This window comes from Desarmillaria tabescens (genome assembly GCF_030435595.1).
Source record: "Desarmillaria tabescens strain CCBAS 213 chromosome Unknown EV420scaffold_233, whole genome shotgun sequence".
Classification (NCBI taxonomy): Eukaryota; Fungi; Basidiomycota; class Agaricomycetes; order Agaricales; family Physalacriaceae; genus Desarmillaria; species Desarmillaria tabescens.
The window spans coordinates 23,772-44,514 of NW_026848532.1; the positions used below are offsets into that span (position 1 = coordinate 23,772).

At 46.7% G+C, this 20,743-nt stretch overlaps 2 protein-coding genes across 2 annotated transcripts; both read left to right on the forward strand.

Moving 5' to 3' along the window:
* Nucleotides 1-4,248: 4,248 nt before the first annotated feature.
* On the forward strand, nucleotides 4,249-4,913 carry EV420DRAFT_1600781 (uncharacterized protein). Its single transcript, XM_060475005.1, has 3 exons — nucleotides 4,249-4,367; nucleotides 4,438-4,497; nucleotides 4,546-4,913. Exons 1-3 carry the CDS (start codon nucleotides 4,358-4,360, stop codon nucleotides 4,830-4,832), a joined length of 357 nt encoding a protein of 118 aa, XP_060321517.1. The 5' UTR covers nucleotides 4,249-4,357; the 3' UTR covers nucleotides 4,833-4,913.
* A 924-nt stretch (nucleotides 4,914-5,837) lies between these two features.
* Nucleotides 5,838-8,494, forward strand: EV420DRAFT_1771550 (uncharacterized protein). The gene is made up of 4 exons (XM_060481096.1): nucleotides 5,838-6,324; nucleotides 6,376-7,581; nucleotides 7,636-7,756; nucleotides 7,815-8,494. The coding sequence occupies exons 1-4, from the start codon at nucleotides 6,262-6,264 to the stop codon at nucleotides 8,168-8,170; spliced, it is 1,746 nt and encodes a 581-aa protein (XP_060321518.1). The 5' UTR covers nucleotides 5,838-6,261; the 3' UTR covers nucleotides 8,171-8,494.
* The last annotated feature ends 12,249 nt before the right edge of the window (nucleotides 8,495-20,743 follow it).

A 20,743-nucleotide genomic window follows, 5' to 3' on the forward strand; every position in this document is an offset into this window, starting at 1 on the left:
GTAGAATTGGGGTAGAATCCTACTAGCAAGTTCGAGTCCCCGACTGTCAGGTAATGCCCCAGGCGTATCGTACTTTATTTTTTTCATGAAAGAAAGTCAGATTCACTATTGTGCTTCAATTTCAACGCTGACCTTCGAAGAATAAAACCGCAATATTACGTTCAAGTCGTTCTGCAGCAAAGGATTGACTCATGGTATGCTAGATGTCTTCTCACACGATTCGATGCCTATCTCGTAAGAAAGAACCCTAGGAATCGAATCATGGAGGTCCTCTTCCGTTGGAATACCACTGTCATCCTTGAATGGGAAGAAAGCTCACGATCATGCATCCCATTCAAGTGATCGACGGTAACCTGACCACAAAAGGGATGATTCGAACCCACCATCGCCGTACACTGCTCTGAGTCTCTTTGCTGCGTACTTCATCTCAAAGGGAGAGCGTTAACTACGTGACAGATGTTCCGTGGACCGTTGGCAACCCCAAGAGAGCTAACATGAACTCAGATGTGTCGACCACTTGGAGAAGTTATAAAATGCGAGAACAAGGACTTCGCGGTTCGAACCCGTCTTCAAACAATGGCTGTAATTCGACGGAGTGCTTTTTGACTGCGCCCTGTAGTACTGCTGACTGACTTCTGAAGTAACGGACGTTCAACAAAATAAAACAGAAGAAATTGGAAGACTGACGGATGAAAATCCCGTACAAAGATATAGGGAAGGGGTGCATTAGGTCAAGAACCTGCTTTCTGAGGATCCAACGCTTCGTGGCGTTCCTTAGTGTCACTGGCTTGGAGTACCGATTCCGTTTTCTCCTGATTTGAGATTGTGTTATGTCTTCTTTCTCTTCTCCAGTCGAAGCCACATACATCCTAATGCCCTCTTTCCTCTCCTGCAGAATAAAACATGCTCCTTAGGGACTTTGAACATCCTGCACGGCGAGGAGGAGATCACCGTTGAAGTTGCATTGAAGCGCTGTGACACATATTCTCCTCATCGTTCCCATCTCAAGCGAGTTCAAAGACGAGCGCGGAGTGGAAAGGACTTAGGAGGATGGCGAGTGCTACCCGTAGACAATCGCTGTGCGGGAGTTCGTCGCACTACGTGCTGTATTTAGAGTGGGTGTGTGGGATGGCTTAGTATGTGCGGATCAAATGATAAGTGCGCAGAGGAAGAGGACGTTACCTAATCTATTCCCAGAGCAAGGATAGACCACATTCCATCATTCCATTCGGATGTTACTCCATAATTATATGGTGACCGTCGGAGAATAGTCATATACATCAGCGAAATACTGGCATGCAAAGTTCGCTATGTTGTGCCTCTGAGCAAAATTTGCACTGCACCTGAAAATGGCAGATAAGGGGAATCGAACCCCCAGCTACAGATACAAGGGCATTATTAACTGCTACAAGGCGCGGTTAATAATAGATACCGTTGTTGTATTCGTCGATCGTTATGGCAAAAATGATATGTTACAATGAAACGGTGATGAACCCAGCTGCAGCCTTGCAGCTATTTGTCCGTCCTAACATGGATATCTACTCGCCGTACTCGACGTTCCATTTCTTCGTGCCGCAGTGGATGTCTTCCATAGAGCGATATGCAATGCAATCCATAGCTAGTGTTACCACAGTCACCAGCACACAGTAACACACGATAACATCGTTCCCACCTCAGAGCTCGATAATGATATAGTGTAAAGGCCAACCGGCCTCATTCCGGAGGCTTATCCGCCTAAATCAATGTTTGGTACTTTATAAATAAAGTAAGTAACCGGTGACTAAGTGACTAACACTCATAATTCGAACGGTTGGCCTGGTTCCGCATTCCAGAGATTAGACTCACGACAGAACACCAACCTCAGTGATGGCTTGATGAGCACCGTTCATATAGTCTGGCAGCCAGACGTCCGAGGGCAGCTCGGGGTTCGATTCCCCGTATGTGAATAGGTGCTGAACTGCTTAAGTTTTTATACCCAGTACGGTGAGCTGTCGTAGGGAACGACATCGTTTTGTATGAAATCCGTACGCTGTATCGAATGAGCAGTATCAAATTCCATCATAACGGCTTTGACCTGATAACCGAGCTATGTACAGCTAGGATCCATAGCTAGGATCGCACACAACACATCGATCGCCCTCCTCTGGAGTCTGGAAGGAAACTCATCAGCGAGATTGGAAAGTTAGCGAACTCAACCACGTTCTGATACAAATCTGGCGCGACGGTGGGCAACATATAAAGCTTCGTAGCAAGTTATCCTCCAGATACGCAAGATGAGGGCACTATTTCCAAGACATATCCTGAAAGATGCATTTTTGACCAGATCGTGGCCGCTCAATGGAGTTATAAAGAAACAGATCTTAGCGCATGATGGCTGAATATCGTTGGATAGCTCTCCCATTCTCAATACGTATTAATGCGTACATGGTACGGTACAACGAGCCTTGGAATGATGTCACGCAGGCATGAGATTTCCAACACAAACTCTGAATCTGTTACCGTAATAGCAGGACAAGATACGCACCAAATGCAGAACGTCGCATTATCTCGGTATGTATCGAAAAGATAAGTACTGTCATCTGAGTTTACATAGATGAGTGTCTGTGAGTGGCCGCAGGGTAACACCAAGGTGCATACATTCATACCTGAAAGCGTGTTGGTTAATGTGAGAAACGAGATACTGTACTATTTCGACCGTAACTTCACTGGGTGTTACGCGTTATGGTATATGGTGAATTGACTAGAGGTTCAGAGCTCAATGTTATGCATTACGTTTAGGAAATTAGCTTCACAGCACCCGAGCGAGGGCCACCAGCATATCAGATAAGATTATGAAAAGAATTTCACCTAGTTATACAATCACGTTGCGAGTGGAACGCCCTGCTGGTCTCAACCGACCCTCACAAACAATGAGCACCTATAGCCCTTCAGACTGGATCTCGCAAGGAAATCGTAGAAGGATACAGCGCTGATGTGTGAGACCGGGCATATAAACACTACGGTAATGCAGTGGCGCCGAAAAAGTATTTTGGAGGCGTAAAAATCGTGTTTTTGATATCTGCAGACTACTAACTTCATTACCATTTGTTATGCGTTACGATATACTGGCAGATTCACTTCACAGGCGACTGTTACGCGTTATGTGAATTACCGGTCGAAATAGTACAGTATAAGGAGACGAACTTGGAAGGAGTACGTGTGCCTGAATAATCTGGAAGCTTTTCGATGACGAATATAGCAGAAGCCACGGAGAAAGAAGACGATGAATGCGTGATAACCATTTCCCAGTCTCACATTTAATTACTGTTAGTTTGTAGACCGGCAATCAAAAAAATCAGCTACGTACATTTTTCCCGAAGAAACAACGCCCACAATTGTACTTGGTTCTCAGACCTCAGGGTTAAAACATGCTGAAGCCTGAAGCGAAGATAGCAGGGATAAAAAGCGAGGGTAGAGATCCAACGGAAAATTTGAGCAAGAGACGATGATCGATCGGAAGGAGAGCACGCTCGGCAATATCCGGCTTTGTCCGACGCATCTCCACACGTATTCTGGCCAGAACCTTTCCGCGGGCATCCTCTATCCTGGAATTCATGATATTCTGCATCGGCACTTCCACCGTATCCATGAAACAAGCAGGACCAAGATGATATTCGCTATAGGTGAGACTACCTGAAGGATTTGGTGAAGAACCATTGTCAGGCACGAGCAAGACGACGCGTCAAGATAAACTGGAATGGCAACGAAGGTGATAACGATCAAGAAGAAACCGCCATCAATCACGGTCGATTGTACCCCGGACACCAGGTGCGCACAGACCCGCGACGCGTCAACGCCACACAGCCACAGCTTTCTTTTTTCAACCACCACGCTGATGGTCCACGCCCGTTCCGGCAAGATTTCGCGTTGCTAAGTACGGGTTGAATAAATGTGGGAGAGGATATCAATGATAGTTCTGGGCTGCTGTGACCACGCATATGGGTTAAAGGCGAGCATTCTAGTTACCAGGATGAGCAACATCGCTAACTCGGATCATCTAGGCAGGGATTACCTTCAGTTATATAAGAGTCAGACACCGATACCTTGTCTCTTCTTAAGTCATGCACATATAGTCGAGTTTGGCCACGATTCAAGTTTGTCTACCTAACCGTTTGACAAAGCGACGGTGGTAGGGCGTACGTGCACTATCATGATATTATCGCCACTCTGCTCCATTCTCGAGGTCGACTCCGCAGCTGTTGTGGATGGATGTGAGATTCGTGAATCGTTCAAGTACTGGTCTTTTCCAACGCATTGTCACTTTGATGCAACACCGCTTATTTCCGCACTCCTTCACATCCTGTCCCCCTGTCTTTTCATGTCGTCAAGTGAGTCTGAAACTGAAGGCTGCGATGCGGAGTCTCAAGACACCACGACCCCTGCTCATCGTTATCTTAGTGCTTATGTACTCAGTGACAGCATACTTTCTTTTGGGAGCCCTACCGAGGGAAATTTCAGGTTTGTCGTTCCATATCTCGTTTCTCGTGGTACCTAATAAGCCCGTAGTCAGGTCTGGATATCCCGGTATCTCAGAGAGGCTTTATTTTCGTAAAAACGACGATCATTCTTATACTTGTTCATCTTCGCCAATGGTTCCTAAGCTACAACGTGCTTTTCTCTCTACGTCATTTCACATACTGGCCTTGGACATCGAAGAAATGTTATCATCTCCCACAACTTGGACAGATCGCAGAACCCTCGGGCAGGTTCCGTCCCTGTTTGCGTTTTCTTCTTTCATCGTCACTTGCACATTGACGAACACTTTTCTAGGGCGACAACTCCCGGGATTTTGAAGTGGAAAAAAGTTACGCCAGTTCTTCCATCGATGTAAACATTCGTTACTTTCTTTCTTAGTCTCCACTATGTTAAATGGGATTTAAACCTCATCTGCTAATTACAAATTTACACTCTTCTCCGATCGTGCCGTCGAATTAATTGATTACAGGTGATTCGTCAGGTAGTACACAGCTTGTTTCTATTACATGGATAGCTGTTCATAACGATAAGCAGGTCGTACTAGCTGGTATTCTCATTGGCGAATCAAAACCGCGCAATGAATGGCCCACCAATTCGAGATCTTCATTGTATATGATGACCACTGGACAATTCAGAATAACTAAAACCGAGTCTTTCAGCGTCCAATATCCTTTGCAGGGCGTACAAACTTGTCTCAAAATGAAACACTGTTGACCCAAATTTCAGAAAGAGGAAATCGAACCCACAATATTGTCGCGGACAGCTATTATACTACATCTGAATCTACACAGCTGCTATTGAAATCTCAGTTGTATTCAGCAGACACGCACGCTATCCAATCTTTGCATCCTACGATATACCGCGGTGCTAGCATGAACCATGGAATCCCAGACGGAGGAGTAGCCAGCCATGAACACGTTGAACGCAAAGTCTGGAGACATGATAGTATGAACAGGTTGAGAATCGAACTTCAGGCTTGACACGGATGCCAAACCGATTGCTATAGAAAGCAGTCAGAGTGATGGTGAGAGTGGCGCATATAACACCAATTTCCCGGATCGTAAATAAGGGGATATGCCCGACGGCTGGTCCATCCATGCTTCTGGAGCTAGTTGAACAAATAGGGAATCTTTTAGCTTTAACTCCGTATGAAGATCGAACATGCACGACCAACCTTGTATATCGATAAGATCATGTCGGAGATAGGTAAGAACAAACAAAATTGGACGTCTCAGAGGCTCAGCCTGACTAATTGGATTTCCCCCGGCTCGAAGATACAACATGTGCCTAGTTCTGAACTCCGATAGTTACTCGTCTTCCATGATGGCGTCTTTTTCACGTACTCATATTTTCCAGGGATTCATTTTCTTCAACAACAGAGAAATGATATCCAATTATCGCTAATGGTATCCCGTAGTAACCGTGGTGTGGGAGCATGTCGGTGCACAGGACAATGATCTTAGTTCCTTATTGATGTCTTATCAGAAGAGAACGACAAGTATTGGAATAGAGTAGATCAGTCGGATCACCAATTTATCAGCCTCCTCCCGGTGAGCGTATCCGCTACAAACCAAGGAGATGCCCGTTTCTACTGACGTTGATCCTTGGGATGATGAAACAGCTCGGTAGTGCCAATAAAAATAGCGTAAGGGTATTCCATGGCCGCTCCGAAAGCCTCTTTCATCCGTACTACATTGGACTTTTACTCCTCAGTCACTTCCAGTCCTTTCGAAGGAGCACTTCTCGATGACTACCAACCCTGATATACCCGCAAGAGCATGGCTTACTGATGAGGCAATTGAAAGAAGGGTCTGTCGTCGCTTTCCCATTCTGTCCCAACTGTACTTATTCTGTGCGTAGAAACAAGCAATGTACGGTTCCGTCTCCGTTTTAGACGAGGTTCCAGACGATCAGATACTCCCGGCGTACATTGATGTGTTCCAACACCACCTTTCCCCCAGCAAAATTCCCTCGCGTAATGAGAACTCGTTAAACGTTCCGTCCACTATCATGGCAATAGCTTGTTTTCGAACCATCTGTAGGGGTCTACACAGTGGCTACCAACCAGGATGGACCCAGGGATTCTCAGAAATGCACTCGGAATTCAGCATATTATGGCCAGGGATACGCGCTTGGAGTCTCCACTTCATCTCTGTATGCACATCCAAGAATCCTTCCGTGTCAGGATTGACGTCGGGGTCGGGCGTGGATTTAACGACTGTGAGGACCGTGACCGCCATGTGCCTGGAATCCCTCGCCAGAAGGACCTCATACTACGAATTGATCTCCACCGACGATGCATTACATCCTTACCTTGTTGAATTTTGGCGTCAGTCATGCCTCTCACGCTGCCATGTCACCCGGCGTCACATGAGTTGCCTATTGTATAATCTTCTCTTTATGGACGAAACACGATGGGTCGGCTGGTCCACACTAGAAGTGAACCCAGTGGAGACAGCGAAGCTTTGCTTCGACTCGGTTTTGGAGGATTACGTTGAAGGCGATGGGTATGACGATGATGCCTTCCGCGGTTCTTGTCCGATGGACCTCATGACCGTCATATGTAAATCACCGATTCTATCAGAAGCGGTGATACACGAGAAGAGTGTACAGTTTATATGCAGTCTTATGCGCCGATTCGCTGGCAAGATCATCCACCTTCGACCTACTCGTAATTCCGGACTTTGGAACTGGTTTCGCAGCACAGTAAACTTTTTACGCGCCAGTCTCTCGCATTCCAACTTACCTATAATCCTTGCATTGGTCGATAGCCGCGTTTTAGTGCTACTGCTACGTGTCTGGCCTCTGCTCCCATATGACAGGAGATTTAGCGTGCGGCATGCCATCCCCTCGATAATGGACGCCATTATGCTCTACACCTCGTACAGATCAGTCGCCCACGGTGTTATTCGCTCTATCATCTCTTTGGACAAGAAAGGTGTTATTGTGGACATTAAAGAGTATACAGCAGAAATTGTTCGCGCTTGGTCAGATCTGAAATCGATCGCTCGAAAGTATTATGTGATCAGGAGGAACTGTGATAAATTACGCAATGTTTGCTTTGCGGTAGGCATTCTATTGTTCAAACGAGCCGACCTCTCCTCATTGTATTCTATCTAGTGCCGACGTGTATATGGAAGGAATATGCAATGCTGTTCCAAGTGTGAAAGCGTCCAGTATTGCTCTATGTTGTGCCAACGGACACACTGGAAAACGGAGCACAAAGCTAAATGTATCAAATGTGAGTTCCAACGCGCTAAAAGTCCCTGGGCGATTCTAATCGACTGTAATCATATCAGCCAAGGTTACCTTGAAGGATAGGAAATACCTCGCTTTCCTCGCTCAAGTCACAATTATCAAACACGACCGGACTCTTTTACCATTCATATCTGACTACATGAACGAGTTCTCCGTCACAGAGCGGTCTTCTCTAGCAATTGAGGTCTCCTTTCGCAAAAATCCAAAAGTTCCGAAGCTTTCAATAAAGAGAATCACTGATATAGCCGACGAGGTGGGGGAAATTAAACCGTGGCTCGCCGACAATCATCAGGGGGAGCGTGATACTTGTGGGATGGTACGAGTTTTGGCGCCGGGAGGATTTGATCAGTCTCATATATTTCCGTCCGGATGGACTGCGGCAAAGTTGACAGTGTAGGGAAAGGGCCATTAATAACATATTCATTGTATAGTACTGGTACTTCTTACCTCTGATCTCGCTTGAGTGAGCAAAAAACGACTCTGCTTAATGTCCATGCGCCAGTTTATCGAGTTCCACTGCATCGTTTGCGCCGGGTGTATGGTTCGGAGCAGCTACCTCACGCATCAGCAAACTCCGGCGTATTCTGAACAAGCGGTCTTTATAAAATATGCCGGATTTGAATACCCCACGGCAAGTCATGGGCAGAAATTGATGAGAGATGCGGGATACGGCTCTTCCGTTTCTTCCTTTACGGCAGAGATGATGGCCTTCAACGAATTCATGGTGTTGCGCGTCTCATACTTCACGCATGACCGGCCATGTACAGTGTGCACCGAATCGAAGACTTAGATACATGGTGGTTTTCAATTACGACATAAAGTGATGCATTCTAAAACAGCGTACTGTGAATGAGAAAAGCCGTCACCAAAGTAAACAATACCTACGTACTGTAAAATATATGCAAGCAACGTTGGTTTCATACACGATGCGTACGTCGTAATTCGATACTCTGCACCCCAGGAGTGAGATATGGGGTCACGCAAAAACTGACCCAAAACAAAGGCTATCTGCGTCGCTCATAGATGGGGAAAAATGACCGAGAGTCGGATCAGCTGCGCTTAAGATCAATCCGAGTAGCGTCCAAATGATGACACCGAAAGTGGATGGATACCGAAGAGCGCCGGAACCCTAAGCGACGACCATGAGCTTGTACAAGGAATTAATCTAATATAGAATCAATAAAGGACGAGCAAGAATTTAATTTCTTGACTCACTCGTGTAATCCCTGGCAGCCGAACACAGCTAGCCTCTCTTATAACGACTGAAAGGCGAAGCGTTATGTTCAAGTCCCTGGCAGTTGTTCAGTCGAAGGCAACTATGGGAACGTCAGCCTCACAATTTGAGGTCGACCAGGGAAACGGAATCACAGCGAGGAAAGAAATCCCGGGTCAGATTCCCAATCAAGGCAGCAGTAGCCCGGATGCCAGGTGCACACGGACCCAAGACGTGATTTAGTATGACGGAACTTCAAATATAATCGCATCATCCGTAGTTCGAAGACGTGGATAAGAGAAGAAGGAACCTCCAAGTGATTGGCACACTGATCCCGTCCTCGCACCACCCTGGTGCAAGCTTCGTGAACGGACGAGAGTGGCGTGGTTCATATAACACCCGAGGATTCCGCCTAGCTTATCTCAACGGCGGTAAAGTCGCCAGTAGGCATCTAATCAATCAACCAAATCAGAACAGACGGTAAATGAAAAAAGGAAGACTCACTCATTGGAAAACGTCGCAATCCTGCTCAAGCTAGATGGATACACAATTCCTGAATAGTTGTAGCACTGGTCAAAGAGAATTGAGGATAGGTGGCACTAGAAGCAAAAAAGCGTCTTGGGATGGTGGAAGAGGCATCGTTTGGAAGGTTGACACGGATAGTACTGGCCTCGCAGTCAATTCGTTGGACTTAAAGGATAGCAAAGACTCGCCACTACTGCTGCTTTCCTCTACGTTTCTCTTTCGTTATTCGTCCTAGCTAGCTGTTCCTCCTCCTCTTCAGCCAGCCATACTCATCAAACCGGACCGCCTCGTCCTTGAGTGCAGGAGCAACATCACACATCCCTCCCTCAAAGTGTTAGTCCGGGCATCAACGGCACACTCTACAGCCAGTCTCCAAACGATATTCTTCATCGGCGGGAGGAGCAGCGTCCAGAGCTCTATCATATACACGTAATTCGCGCGCCCGGGCATATCGCAGTGATATGTCGCCCCAGATGGTCGCCTGCTGGTGACGCTCCTTATCAACAGCTGTATTCCTCGCCAAGCCTCTGTGGACGCACGATAAGCAATACTGGCGACCCTATCTCCCCTTTACAATGTCCTGCATCCTCTTGAATCATCGTCCGGTATTCCTGATATGTACATCGCGAGTGCTGAAAGCAGCGATCTCCCTGGCTACAAGCTCAGTATCAGACAGGGAGGCTGATATCTATTGCTGATGTCAAAGACGCGCATGACCCTCTGGTGAATATAGCGCAGCAGGCGGAACATTATGGGAGGTGCTAAAGAGAGCTATGTCAAGAGTAGGCTAGAGACTGAAAAATAGGCAAACATACTCAGTGTGAACGCTGTCCTAAAACCAATACTGTATGATGCCCTCTGTAAATCGGTATTCACTGATTGGCGGCGAAGGTTTGAGCTCAAAATTTCGTATGATGCGAAGAACTGAGCTTGCAGTCGCTGTGACGGTTGATTGTCGTTATTCCTCCATACGTCCATATTAATGAGAGTAGCAGGAGGTGGGGAGCGCCCAAACGAAGAACATAAAAGCACGAAGGGCCGAATTTACGATCCAGGAATCCTGAGAATCAGTCACTATCAGCATCAAAACGAACAATCAAAGAAGCTGCCGCGTACGTTTCTCCCCAAAAATACGTGCTTTCAACCCGAGATCTTGCTTTACACAGAAAAATCAAGCAACGTCGTTCGGCGGAGAAGCAGGACATTGAGACATTATTTAGACTAAACGATTGCAGAGATAAAAAGGAGACTTTGAGGAAAGGACGACAACGAGCATTAATCATACCGGGGTGGAATTGAGGTGATGGCGGCAGAAGGAAGGCATCTTCGGCAAAATCCGACTCCGTCCCGATTCCGTCCTCCGCGGCTTTTCCGACTAAAGCCCTTCAACGTGTCTTGGAAATCACGGAATGGGAGAATCCGCACTGGCATTTTCTCGTCTTCTTCCTATGCGAAAATCACATACTGCTGGCTGTTTCGTGTGATACTCGCCGCCCTCGAATACAACATGGCCGTCTATTTCCTTCCTCGTCGTGACGAAGCCGTACATAGACGAACGATCTCTCCTTCCACCACGGTTTTCTATGGGATACAAAGGACGAATTAATTATGACAATAGCTGCACTTTTTGTGCACAGCATCGACGAGTTTTACCATCAATGAATAAGGGTGATTTACACCGGGCTTTACGGAATGTTGGTTTTATGATGATTTTCGCTGTAGGTTTACTGTCATTTTTCAGTACCCGGCCAACCCACGACATCGCTCCTTCCAGATACCACTCTGAAGCCGATATAGCTTACTAGCCCGCATTGTCTACACGGCTCTAAATCTCGTACCATTCTTGCTGCGAAGATCTTCGCTTCTTGAGCTTGCAATGTACCTATAGCCTATTCGAAGACAACTAAGGGAGGCATAGGACGTTGTGACGCGGAGAAGGCTTGCCGGTAGTGCTTACGTGCTTGTGAACTACATTTCTTTTGGTGAATCTTTCTATCCTACTTTGTGTACAGCTGTAGCTTATACCCTTCATCAGAACAAAGTCGTCCATTATGTGCACAAGTACATTATTGTGACGAGTGAGCCATAAATGTGTCTTGAAATCCTTCCTCATTGATATGTCCAAGTTAGGATTCGCTCGACATTTCGGATTTCGGCATTTCTGTTATTCAAGGGTGGGGATCTAGGAGACTGGCAATATGTGGATGATGAGAGGGGGCATATGTGCCCATCGTTCGGATGCAGGCATGTTGGGAGAAGTGGAGCAGAGGCACAATTGCAGCGGTGTAGGACGACAGAAGTCCGAGACTCTTAAACCAGTTCATAGCGCTTTTTATACAGCCTTGTCTGACGTACCGAATTTCCGTACACACTCGTGGTCGGCCATCACCTTTCTAACGTCTATGCAAGGATCGATCGACCGGCCATATAGCATTTCCTGGTATCACTTGTGACCTCGAAAATTGCCATTATATATGTTGACCTCACGTTCGTTTCCGATCATTTTTGTCTTAATTCCACTGAGATTTGATGCGTTCACCCGATAGCCAACCTCTCCTCCCATATCATGCAATCAAGGTGAACATTCCTGTGCCGCAAAGGCAAGGAGTGGAAGAACCAAAATGTATACTGCACCCCAAAGGTCTATTTCAATGAAAAGAAATTACACGGGTCCGTCAGGCCGATACGAACCTTCTTCAGATTTCCGTCCTTTCAAATCCTAGAGGTATCTGTATTCAATCAAGACACACGGAACGACGTTGTCTGCCTGACTGTGTTAGCCATAAAACTGAAAATATTTCGCTAGATGACTTATTCACATACGGGGAATCGGACCCTGAACTGCCCTCGGAGGTGCTGGCTGTTACACCGTATGGACGGCGTTTATGATCTTATCGCTGAGTTTGGTGTTCCATTGTGACTCGTGAGTCTCTCCCTCGATTGCAAACCATACCAACTGCTCGAGCATGAGTCATTTTTTCATCGGTTACTTCCTTCGCAGAAGGAAGGAAGAAAAAGTTCAAAACGTGGACTGAAGCGGATGTGGGGGATCGAACTCTTAGAGTGCAGCAGGTTGGCCTTTACACTATTTGCGGCCTTCAGATAGGAACGGTGTTATTGTGTATAGTTGTCGGCCGAGGACACGATCTTTCTTCATTCCGTGCTTTTTTCTTTTTTTTTAAAAAAAAAATCTCTTCATATTATACATGCTTATCCTCATGAAGGATGTCGTGAAGAACAAATACGGTGAAGGTAGGACAACAGATCGATTATGACTACCAATTTCTGGGCCTCTGGATCGAGGTATTTCTCTTTGTTGGCTGGGCTATTGTGGTGTATTCGTAACTCGTTTGGTTTCTGCGTTCGATTTCCTATAACTCAATTCACCGTGCACCTGATAGTCAGTGTATCTTTTATACGTCACAAACAGTGAATGGGTAGGAATATGGTGGCCCTAGCACTGCATTTTCTTTTTGTATGTTGAGGACCATAACTGCGACTGAGCAGGAGTACATACAGTAAATTAGACATAAGTGAAGAGAGATCAGCCAACCGAGTGGGAGTGGTACTTCACTAATTTTGCCCTCTAGACATCGCAATCAAGAGAAAAGAGAAACCTGTCACCGAGTTTATTCTGTAAAAGATCCGCAAGGCCTTTACATAAGAGAAAAACATACCTTCGACGTTCTTACCGGTGAACATAGATGTCATTACATCAGCTTCAAATTTGCTCTATCCAGTTTTAGCGCTTGTTCAGAATGTCATACTTAAATTCTAAGATGGAAGGAAGACTGGTTGGAAAGCGGCAGAGACGGAAAGACCGAGGATGGAGCCGGACATTGCCGAAGACGCTCTCATTCTGCCGCCATCATTGCTCAAAGTCTCCTTCATACCTCTGCAGTAAAATCCCACCAGCTGACCCAGGCACGCATTACAGCATTCATTTTTGAACCTTCTTCTTTCACCAAAACGAATGCCAAGTAAACACGAAACGATGCTTGGTAAATCTTCACCGCGCTTTCTTGTGGGATGACGCTGATTATTATCTCTCATAGGAATGACTAGTGCCTGTACCATCACCATCATCGACGGACCCCTGCTTGATCGTCTTTGTCTGCACATCAATTCCAAGTCCACGCTGACTCACCTGACGCTAAAATGACTCAATTCTCTTCTGGGGGGCTAATACTTCCTTCATTCTTTCTCTGTGGAGTCGATACCGGAAGAAGACACTATCTCCGGTATCCGGTAGGTAGTTTATGCCGAAATGAGAGTCTCATGATCTAAGGATCTACCCAGCGCCGTTGACAGGCATCACTATCGATATACCTTGAAACTTTTTCTCACCGACTTATTTTTATGCTCATTAGGACTAGTCAACGACTCTTCAGACTGGCGTTTTCGCTTTGAAGCAGCATGAATATATTATCTTTTAATGTTCTCTGGTGTCACTCCTGTTGTAGAATTGCTGCATGTGTGCCTGATTGCGATGCATTCTGATGCGCGGACGTAATAGCTGTAATAAATCAGATCGGCGCGAGTGGACTTGCTCTGGATACAAGTCGGTTATACATATAGTTCGCTGAGTCGTCATAGCCTTCCGCAGCCACAGGTTGAAACCACACCACCACCACCACCACCACCACCAACCCCCCTCCAGCACACACGAAAGCATGCAAAGTCATCTTACTCTCGATCTTCCAAGCCCTCATTCTGACCACCGCTATGATCTGCACTCGGCGTCCCCCGATGAATCAGACTCTCTAATATTTCCTGCCCACTTTCCTAGGCTAGATCTCAGCCCAAATACCAGACGTATCAATCGCCCCCTAGCAGACACAAAAGTATGCGTAGTCATTTCATTCAAAATTCTTCAAGTATTCATTCCGACATTACTCTGAATAGGTAACAGACAGTGGAGACCGATGGCACCGTCGTTATTATAACTACATTTTTCCAACCGTGGAGAAAAAATCACACGACGAAGGCGATGTTTTGCGAACGATAACAAATGAAGTAAGCAGGTAAATCCACTAAAGAGTGGACAGATACTGATATATTTCAGACCGTACGACGCCAACGGCGACAGATCAAATATGATCATATCGATAGGTGTATCCCCGGATTTCACGTTTATGACTTCATGAAGTCTGGCCAAGAGGAATGGGCCATTCCAGTGTTACAGCAGTTCTATGAAATTGGAAAGCCTGTCATACTATCCTCCCTCGCTGACACTCCCTGCGCAGATCTCGGAGTTGATGGACTCCTAGAGAATTTTAACATGATACTTCGCACTGAACACCCTCTCACACCTTCTCTATCCAGCTTTTTCAAGTCATGCATCTCGAAACATTATGACTTTGGCACAGCGTATGCGCATCTCCGGCCGCTTTGGAAGAATGGCTTCAAACGACACAACCGTGAAACAGTGGACAGGAACATGCGGGAGGAAGTGGTTATGGACAAAATAATCGTCAGTCGCCTTGTGCCACCTCGACGGGTCTGGGATTTGTATAGTAATCGGGTGGTGCCATGGTGGATCGCATGCCAGAATCCATGGGCGATATCACACGCGTGGATGGATGAGAAGGATCGTAAGCCTGTGCTAACAGCAATCAACGGCTACAAGTGGCCCGTGCCGATCCCGAAAGATACTGACTTGGATGCCATTCGGATTGAGATGATCAATCTAGGCGCGGAGTATGTGTGGTTGGACGTCCTCTGCCTGAGGCAAGCAGGCGGAGAAGAGGAAAATGTGCGCACGGCGGAGTGGAAAGTAGATGTTCCCACAATTGGACGCATATACGAAATGGCCGAGAGAGTGGTGTACTACTTTTGCGGGTTAGGTCGACCATTCACGACTGAGGAGAGTGGTTTGAAGAGTGATAGGAGTTGGTTCAGACGCGCTTGGACCCTGCAGGAGATCAGCAAGCATCCCATCATCGGCGGTACTTCCATCGATGACACGATGGTGTACGAAATGTTGCCAGCCAAATTTTGTGAGCAGCTGCTGTCGCTGGAGAAAATCGCAAAGCGTGTATTCGAACAGACTGATGTGTTTTCCATATTGTCGCACATGCGGGATCGAGTATCGACCAAACCCAGAGACAGAATTGCAGGACTAGCATATCTTCTGAGACCACAGATCATACCCGCATATTATGAGGTGCAGTCGGAAGAGGATGCCTGGACTGCATTGGTGAATGTAATCGCACATGATTACAAGGCGCCAATGCTTTTCCTATACCCCGAACCTGGGAATGGAAACGAAATATGGAGACCATCATGGGCCCAGGTCATGAATGGGAGCCAAGTTCCATCTCACAATCCGCATTTGCTGCACGACGCCGTCACGTGGAATCGGAAGACCAATACTAACTCGTATCGAGCATATTTCATCCGATCGGCCCTTGTGCGAGGATTGGACCGGGAAGAAAAGCGCGGGAAGCCTCGGTGTGGAGAGTTTATTGTCAAAGACAGGTTCACTGGGAGAGACCATAGATTCAAGATCGTCGCCACCCACCAGTACCGAATAGCGGAGGGCTGGTATACAATTTTTAGCAGCCAAAATAGAGGACTCCATTCAGAGGACTCAAGGTACTGGGTTTGCGGTCGGATGAGACCAGGGAATACATTCGAGAAACAGTCGGTTTTCCAGATGCCGTACTTTGTGGATGCCGAAAGGCTGAGGACTCTGCGCATGGGTGAAATGTCTCGCGTCACTCTTGCATGATGGACATAGATGCGAGATACTCTCGAAGTTTGTTCACAGTAAATATCACAAAGGATTCTGTATGTACGCCGTTTCTCAAAATGACGGATAATGATGCTAACAACTTACAAGTGACGCTGACACACTAACTGTCTCCGCACCGTCTTTCGAAAACAGTAGGAACTCGCGTTGCAGTCAAATTCCTTTTACCATAGGCGGTATTTCATAAGCCAGCCAGTATCTGTGGCTACAGCCGCTCCCTACCCCCTGGTATAACGTCCAAGGGACTTGACGTATTCAGGCGAGGAGTTATCACGGAAGCGAACGCTCAGAATATGATCCACGTATGTTCAGCCAAGTGTCGAAGATGTAAGGGGAACCATTGAGCTTAAGTTCTCGTAGAAGAGCATCTGTGATTGTCACTATTCGGCCTCTATTGGATCCGTTGCAATAGGCCCCTACAACAAGAAGCTTCATGGATTGACTTATCACGGGACCGCAAGCCGTTGCCGGCAGATGAAACGACCTATGGCCCTCCACGTCCAGCTATAAGACTCGCCTTATCAACAGCGACGTACTGCGTAGACAAGGCGAGGTAGTTATGGCAGTACGGATTGTGACGCGCAAGTACCACCATAAATAAAGTTCAATCTCGCCCCGGAGTCGTAAGAATTCCCCTCTGTTGAGCAGACAGCACTGCTTGTGTATCGTGATCTCTAGGATGATAGTAAACAGCTCGAGGTCGATAATGTGCACAAAATCCAGGAGACGTACGCAGCATCATAAGTTTGAGCATGTCGTAATACTAGCGGCCATTCAAGATGAATCGGAAATAGCATGGTAGGAATAGCCCGTATCTCGGTGATTGGAAGCCTTAATGAGGGAGAGACTGGATAAGCAATGTCGAAAGAAACTATTGAGCCACGGAAGAGGAAGAAGTAACCCAGACCACGCGATGAGTCCTATGGTCCCTCACACGCAGAAGAATTGAGAATACGGATATACAATGAATTCTGTCGGACATTGTGAGAAAAACCATCATTAAGTCGAAGGTATCGACGTACAGTGAAATATACACAAGCAAAGCATGGTATGAATCCAGCGTGATTTCACATTCTGCGTCGTAAGAGTGAGAGACAGAATTATATGAACAGAAGGAAGTACTGACCTGAAATAGAGGCCGTCTGTCTCGCTCGCATTGGAAGGAATGGGCCATCAACCGTGTTCAAGATCAGCATGGGCAACGTCCATAGATATCCATCCGCATGACGACATCTGAGCGGAAGGGAGATGGACGCAGAGGAACGTCGTCGAGGGCCATCAGATAGGGAGATGAACACTTTTGCAGCATCGTAGCTTACTACCACTGTCCGGGGGATTCGTCCTATTCCTGCACCACATCTCGAATACGAATGGTGACCTTAATCGTACCGAGCCCTGGGAGATGACGATGGGCTTCTATGAGGAATTAAAGCTACTTATATACGTCAATATACAGTGAGCAAAACTTTCGTTCCTCAACTCACTCGTGTGATCCCAGGCGGCAGAACAGTTTGCCTCTCTCATACTGTTTGCAAGACAAACTGTAGTGTCCCGAGTCCATGGTAGACGTTCCGTTGGAGACGAGTATGGGAACGGCAGCCGCACAGTTCAAGGTTGAACCAGTGAATCGGGAGGAAAGAAATCCCAGCTCGGACTCCCAATCACGGCGGCAGCAGGCCCGACATCCGATGCGCACGGACCCGTGATGTTATTCGGTGTGACCGAACTCGATAGTAGTTGTATCGCCCTTTCGGTTAATGACGTGCTTGACACACTGATCCAGGTCCTCCAACGACTTGGCATCCGACAGGACCTCGACGCCAACGACATCAGGGGGATGGCAGACGAATCTCTGCCTCCGTGCGATAGGCCGAGGGCATCCTTGCGTGCTATCTGGATGTCGACGCTTTCGCCCTTTCACGAATCTTACACTGGCAGCAGCACAGTGGTCAGCAAGCATCTAATCGATCAGTCAACTATCAAATCAGAACCAATAAATGAAAAAAGAAAACTGGAAGACTTACTCCTTGGAAAGCTCCAAAATTCTTCTGTGATAGATAGATCCGTAGTTTTCGAATATACAGTATCAATCGTAGCAGCCATAGAGGGTCAGGAATAGACGACATTGGAATGAAGATGATCTCGGTCGGTGGCGGGGGAGATGTTGTCTTGATGGTCGATTTGAAGAATGCCACGTTCGCCGTCGATCCGTCCGATTTACTGATAGGTGCATCGAAAGTGTGGAGAGGAGCCATCTCCGTGGCAACAAAGTAAATATCAGACCGGGAGCTGATATCTTTTGTTGATGTCGAAGAAACGCACAACCTTCTGGTGAATATAACGTAGCAGATGGAACGTTATGGGAGGTGCTAAAGAGCTCTATGTCAAGAGTAGGCTAGAGACTGAAAAATAGGCAAACATACTCAGTGTGAACGCTGTCCTAAAACCAATACTGTATGATGCCCTCTGTAAATCGGTATTCACTGATTGGCAGTAAAGGGTTAAGCTCAAAAGTTCGGTTGACGTGAAGGACTGAGCTTGCAGCTGCTGTGACGGTTGATTGTCGTTATTCTTCTATATGCCCATAGTAATGAGAGTCCGCAGGAGATGCAAAGCACCCAACGAGGGATAACACAGAAGGACGGAGGGCCGCCTTAACGATTCAGAAAGGCTAAGAGTCAGTTATTGTCAGCATCAAGACAAACAATCAAAGAACCACCGCGTACGTATTCGTCCCTGAAGAAAACATGCTTTCAATCTAAGATCTTGTTTTACACGGAGAAATCATGCAGTATCGTTCAGCGGAGAAGCAAGACTTTGATATGTGATTTAGACGAACGATCAGGAGACTTTGACCAGAAGGACGACGAGCATTAATCGTAGGCAACTGATGAATGGCGCAGAAGGAAAGCGTCCTTCGGCCAAACGGTCCGAGACCGCAGTTGAGTTCATATATAACGGGCCCGTGCGCACCCTTGGCCCAGGTGTGACCGGAGGTTCCTTCCCTTCACTGGGCTCCTCACTCGACTGGTTGATCGCGTTCTAGTACTTCGTACCTATTAGGTCCTTCAATTAAATCTCCGCTGCAGAATCGGATGACGTTTAGCCTCGCAATTAGAAACCAAGCAAGAGGACAGGTGAGATCTGCCAACTGGGGTGACTGAGGGGTGTTAGCTCTGGGTAAATCTCAGAACCGATGCTCTCGCTCATCATTCATTAATGTTCTCTCTTTTATCCTAGTAGTACTTAGTATCTCCACGCATGAGCTGGCTGTCGTCGCCCACAGCCATGTACGAGGAAGTGGGATAGTGGTGAGGTGTACTGCTTTCGCATTGAAGATGTATAACTCGGGGCAGGAATGCGATGTATTCTCTGAGCACGTTCTGGACGATAGGCGTATTTCTTTCTCACATCTGTCTCATATTTCGCTGCCGCAGAGTTTTTCCTTCATCAGATTCGAAGAACGAGATTAGCCAGGCCAGAATATACTAGTTCTCGACGTATACATCTACTTTTTATATCATCGTGCAATAACCCATGAATGTGGCCCTACTATCCTTGACACGTGATGGTCTATTCTTCCTTAAGAATTCCAAGGTAATTATCCTATTTTTCGAGTCAGTTCACCTTGACCTTCGTACGATCTGACGTCTCACTGCTAGGATGGAAGATATTACATCCATGAGGGTCTATGCAGGATTATTCGAAGGCGAAGCCAGTTTCGCGTTATGGACGTACTTGTACGTTAATGCCATTTCGCTGAATGACGCACTTTTGCCTATCGTGCAACAATTTAGGTTGTATTCAGTACTTGGATTGAAAATTATCGACTTTTCTTTGTGCCCTATGTGGTCACGACCAGCAAACCAACAATTGAGATACCCGGTGCAGAGGGATCTAAAATTCAACGCTGTTTGCCTCGCTCTTTATTCCGTTACTCGGTACTATGACTTTCGGTGCTCAATAACACCGCTCTCTGTGTCTTACACAAGCCGGTGAATAGCTGACCCGCAGGCTTCATATGGTTCTTTCTTCCTTTTGTGCGGTCTAACCTTTTCGGTGCAGTCTACCTTCCATCATGCTGTTTGAATCTCACCGCCTCTATGAGCATGCAGCGCTGCTACATGTCCGCGTTGAATATCCCATCTGACCTTGAATCCACGTGAAAGCATTCCAACGCCAAGGCTTGGCTGAACATACGTGGATCACACCCCGTGTCTTCGCTTCAGTGATAACTACCTTGCCTGAATATGTCAAGTACTTTGAATGTTACTTCAGGAGGGGGGAGTGGCTGTAGCATAGATACTGGCTTATGCTACCGTTCGAGGTCGTTGAAGTAGGTGGTAGGAAAAACCTTCGTTGAACCTACTTTTGTGGCGTGATGTTCTGTAATAAATACCGTCTATATTAACAAACATCAAGTAAGAGGAATTTGACGGCAACGCAAGTTCCTACGGTTTTCACAGACGGTGCGGGGA

Bases quoted from the DNA above. Each gene is read 5' to 3' on its own strand.
- EV420DRAFT_1600781 (XM_060475005.1), top strand. The intron at 4,498-4,545 runs GTTTGTCGTTCC...ATAAGCCCGTAG, and splicing joins CCTACCGAGGGAAATTTCAG to TCAGGTCTGGATATCCCGGT.
- EV420DRAFT_1771550 (XM_060481096.1), top strand. From the start codon at position 6,262: ATGACTACCAACCCTGATATACCCGCAAGAGCATGGCTTACTGATGAG. The intron at 6,325-6,375 runs GTCTGTCGTCGC...TTCTGTGCGTAG, and splicing joins ATGAGGCAATTGAAAGAAGG to AAACAAGCAATGTACGGTTC. The intron at 7,757-7,814 runs GTGAGTTCCAAC...TAATCATATCAG, and splicing joins CAAAGCTAAATGTATCAAAT to CCAAGGTTACCTTGAAGGAT.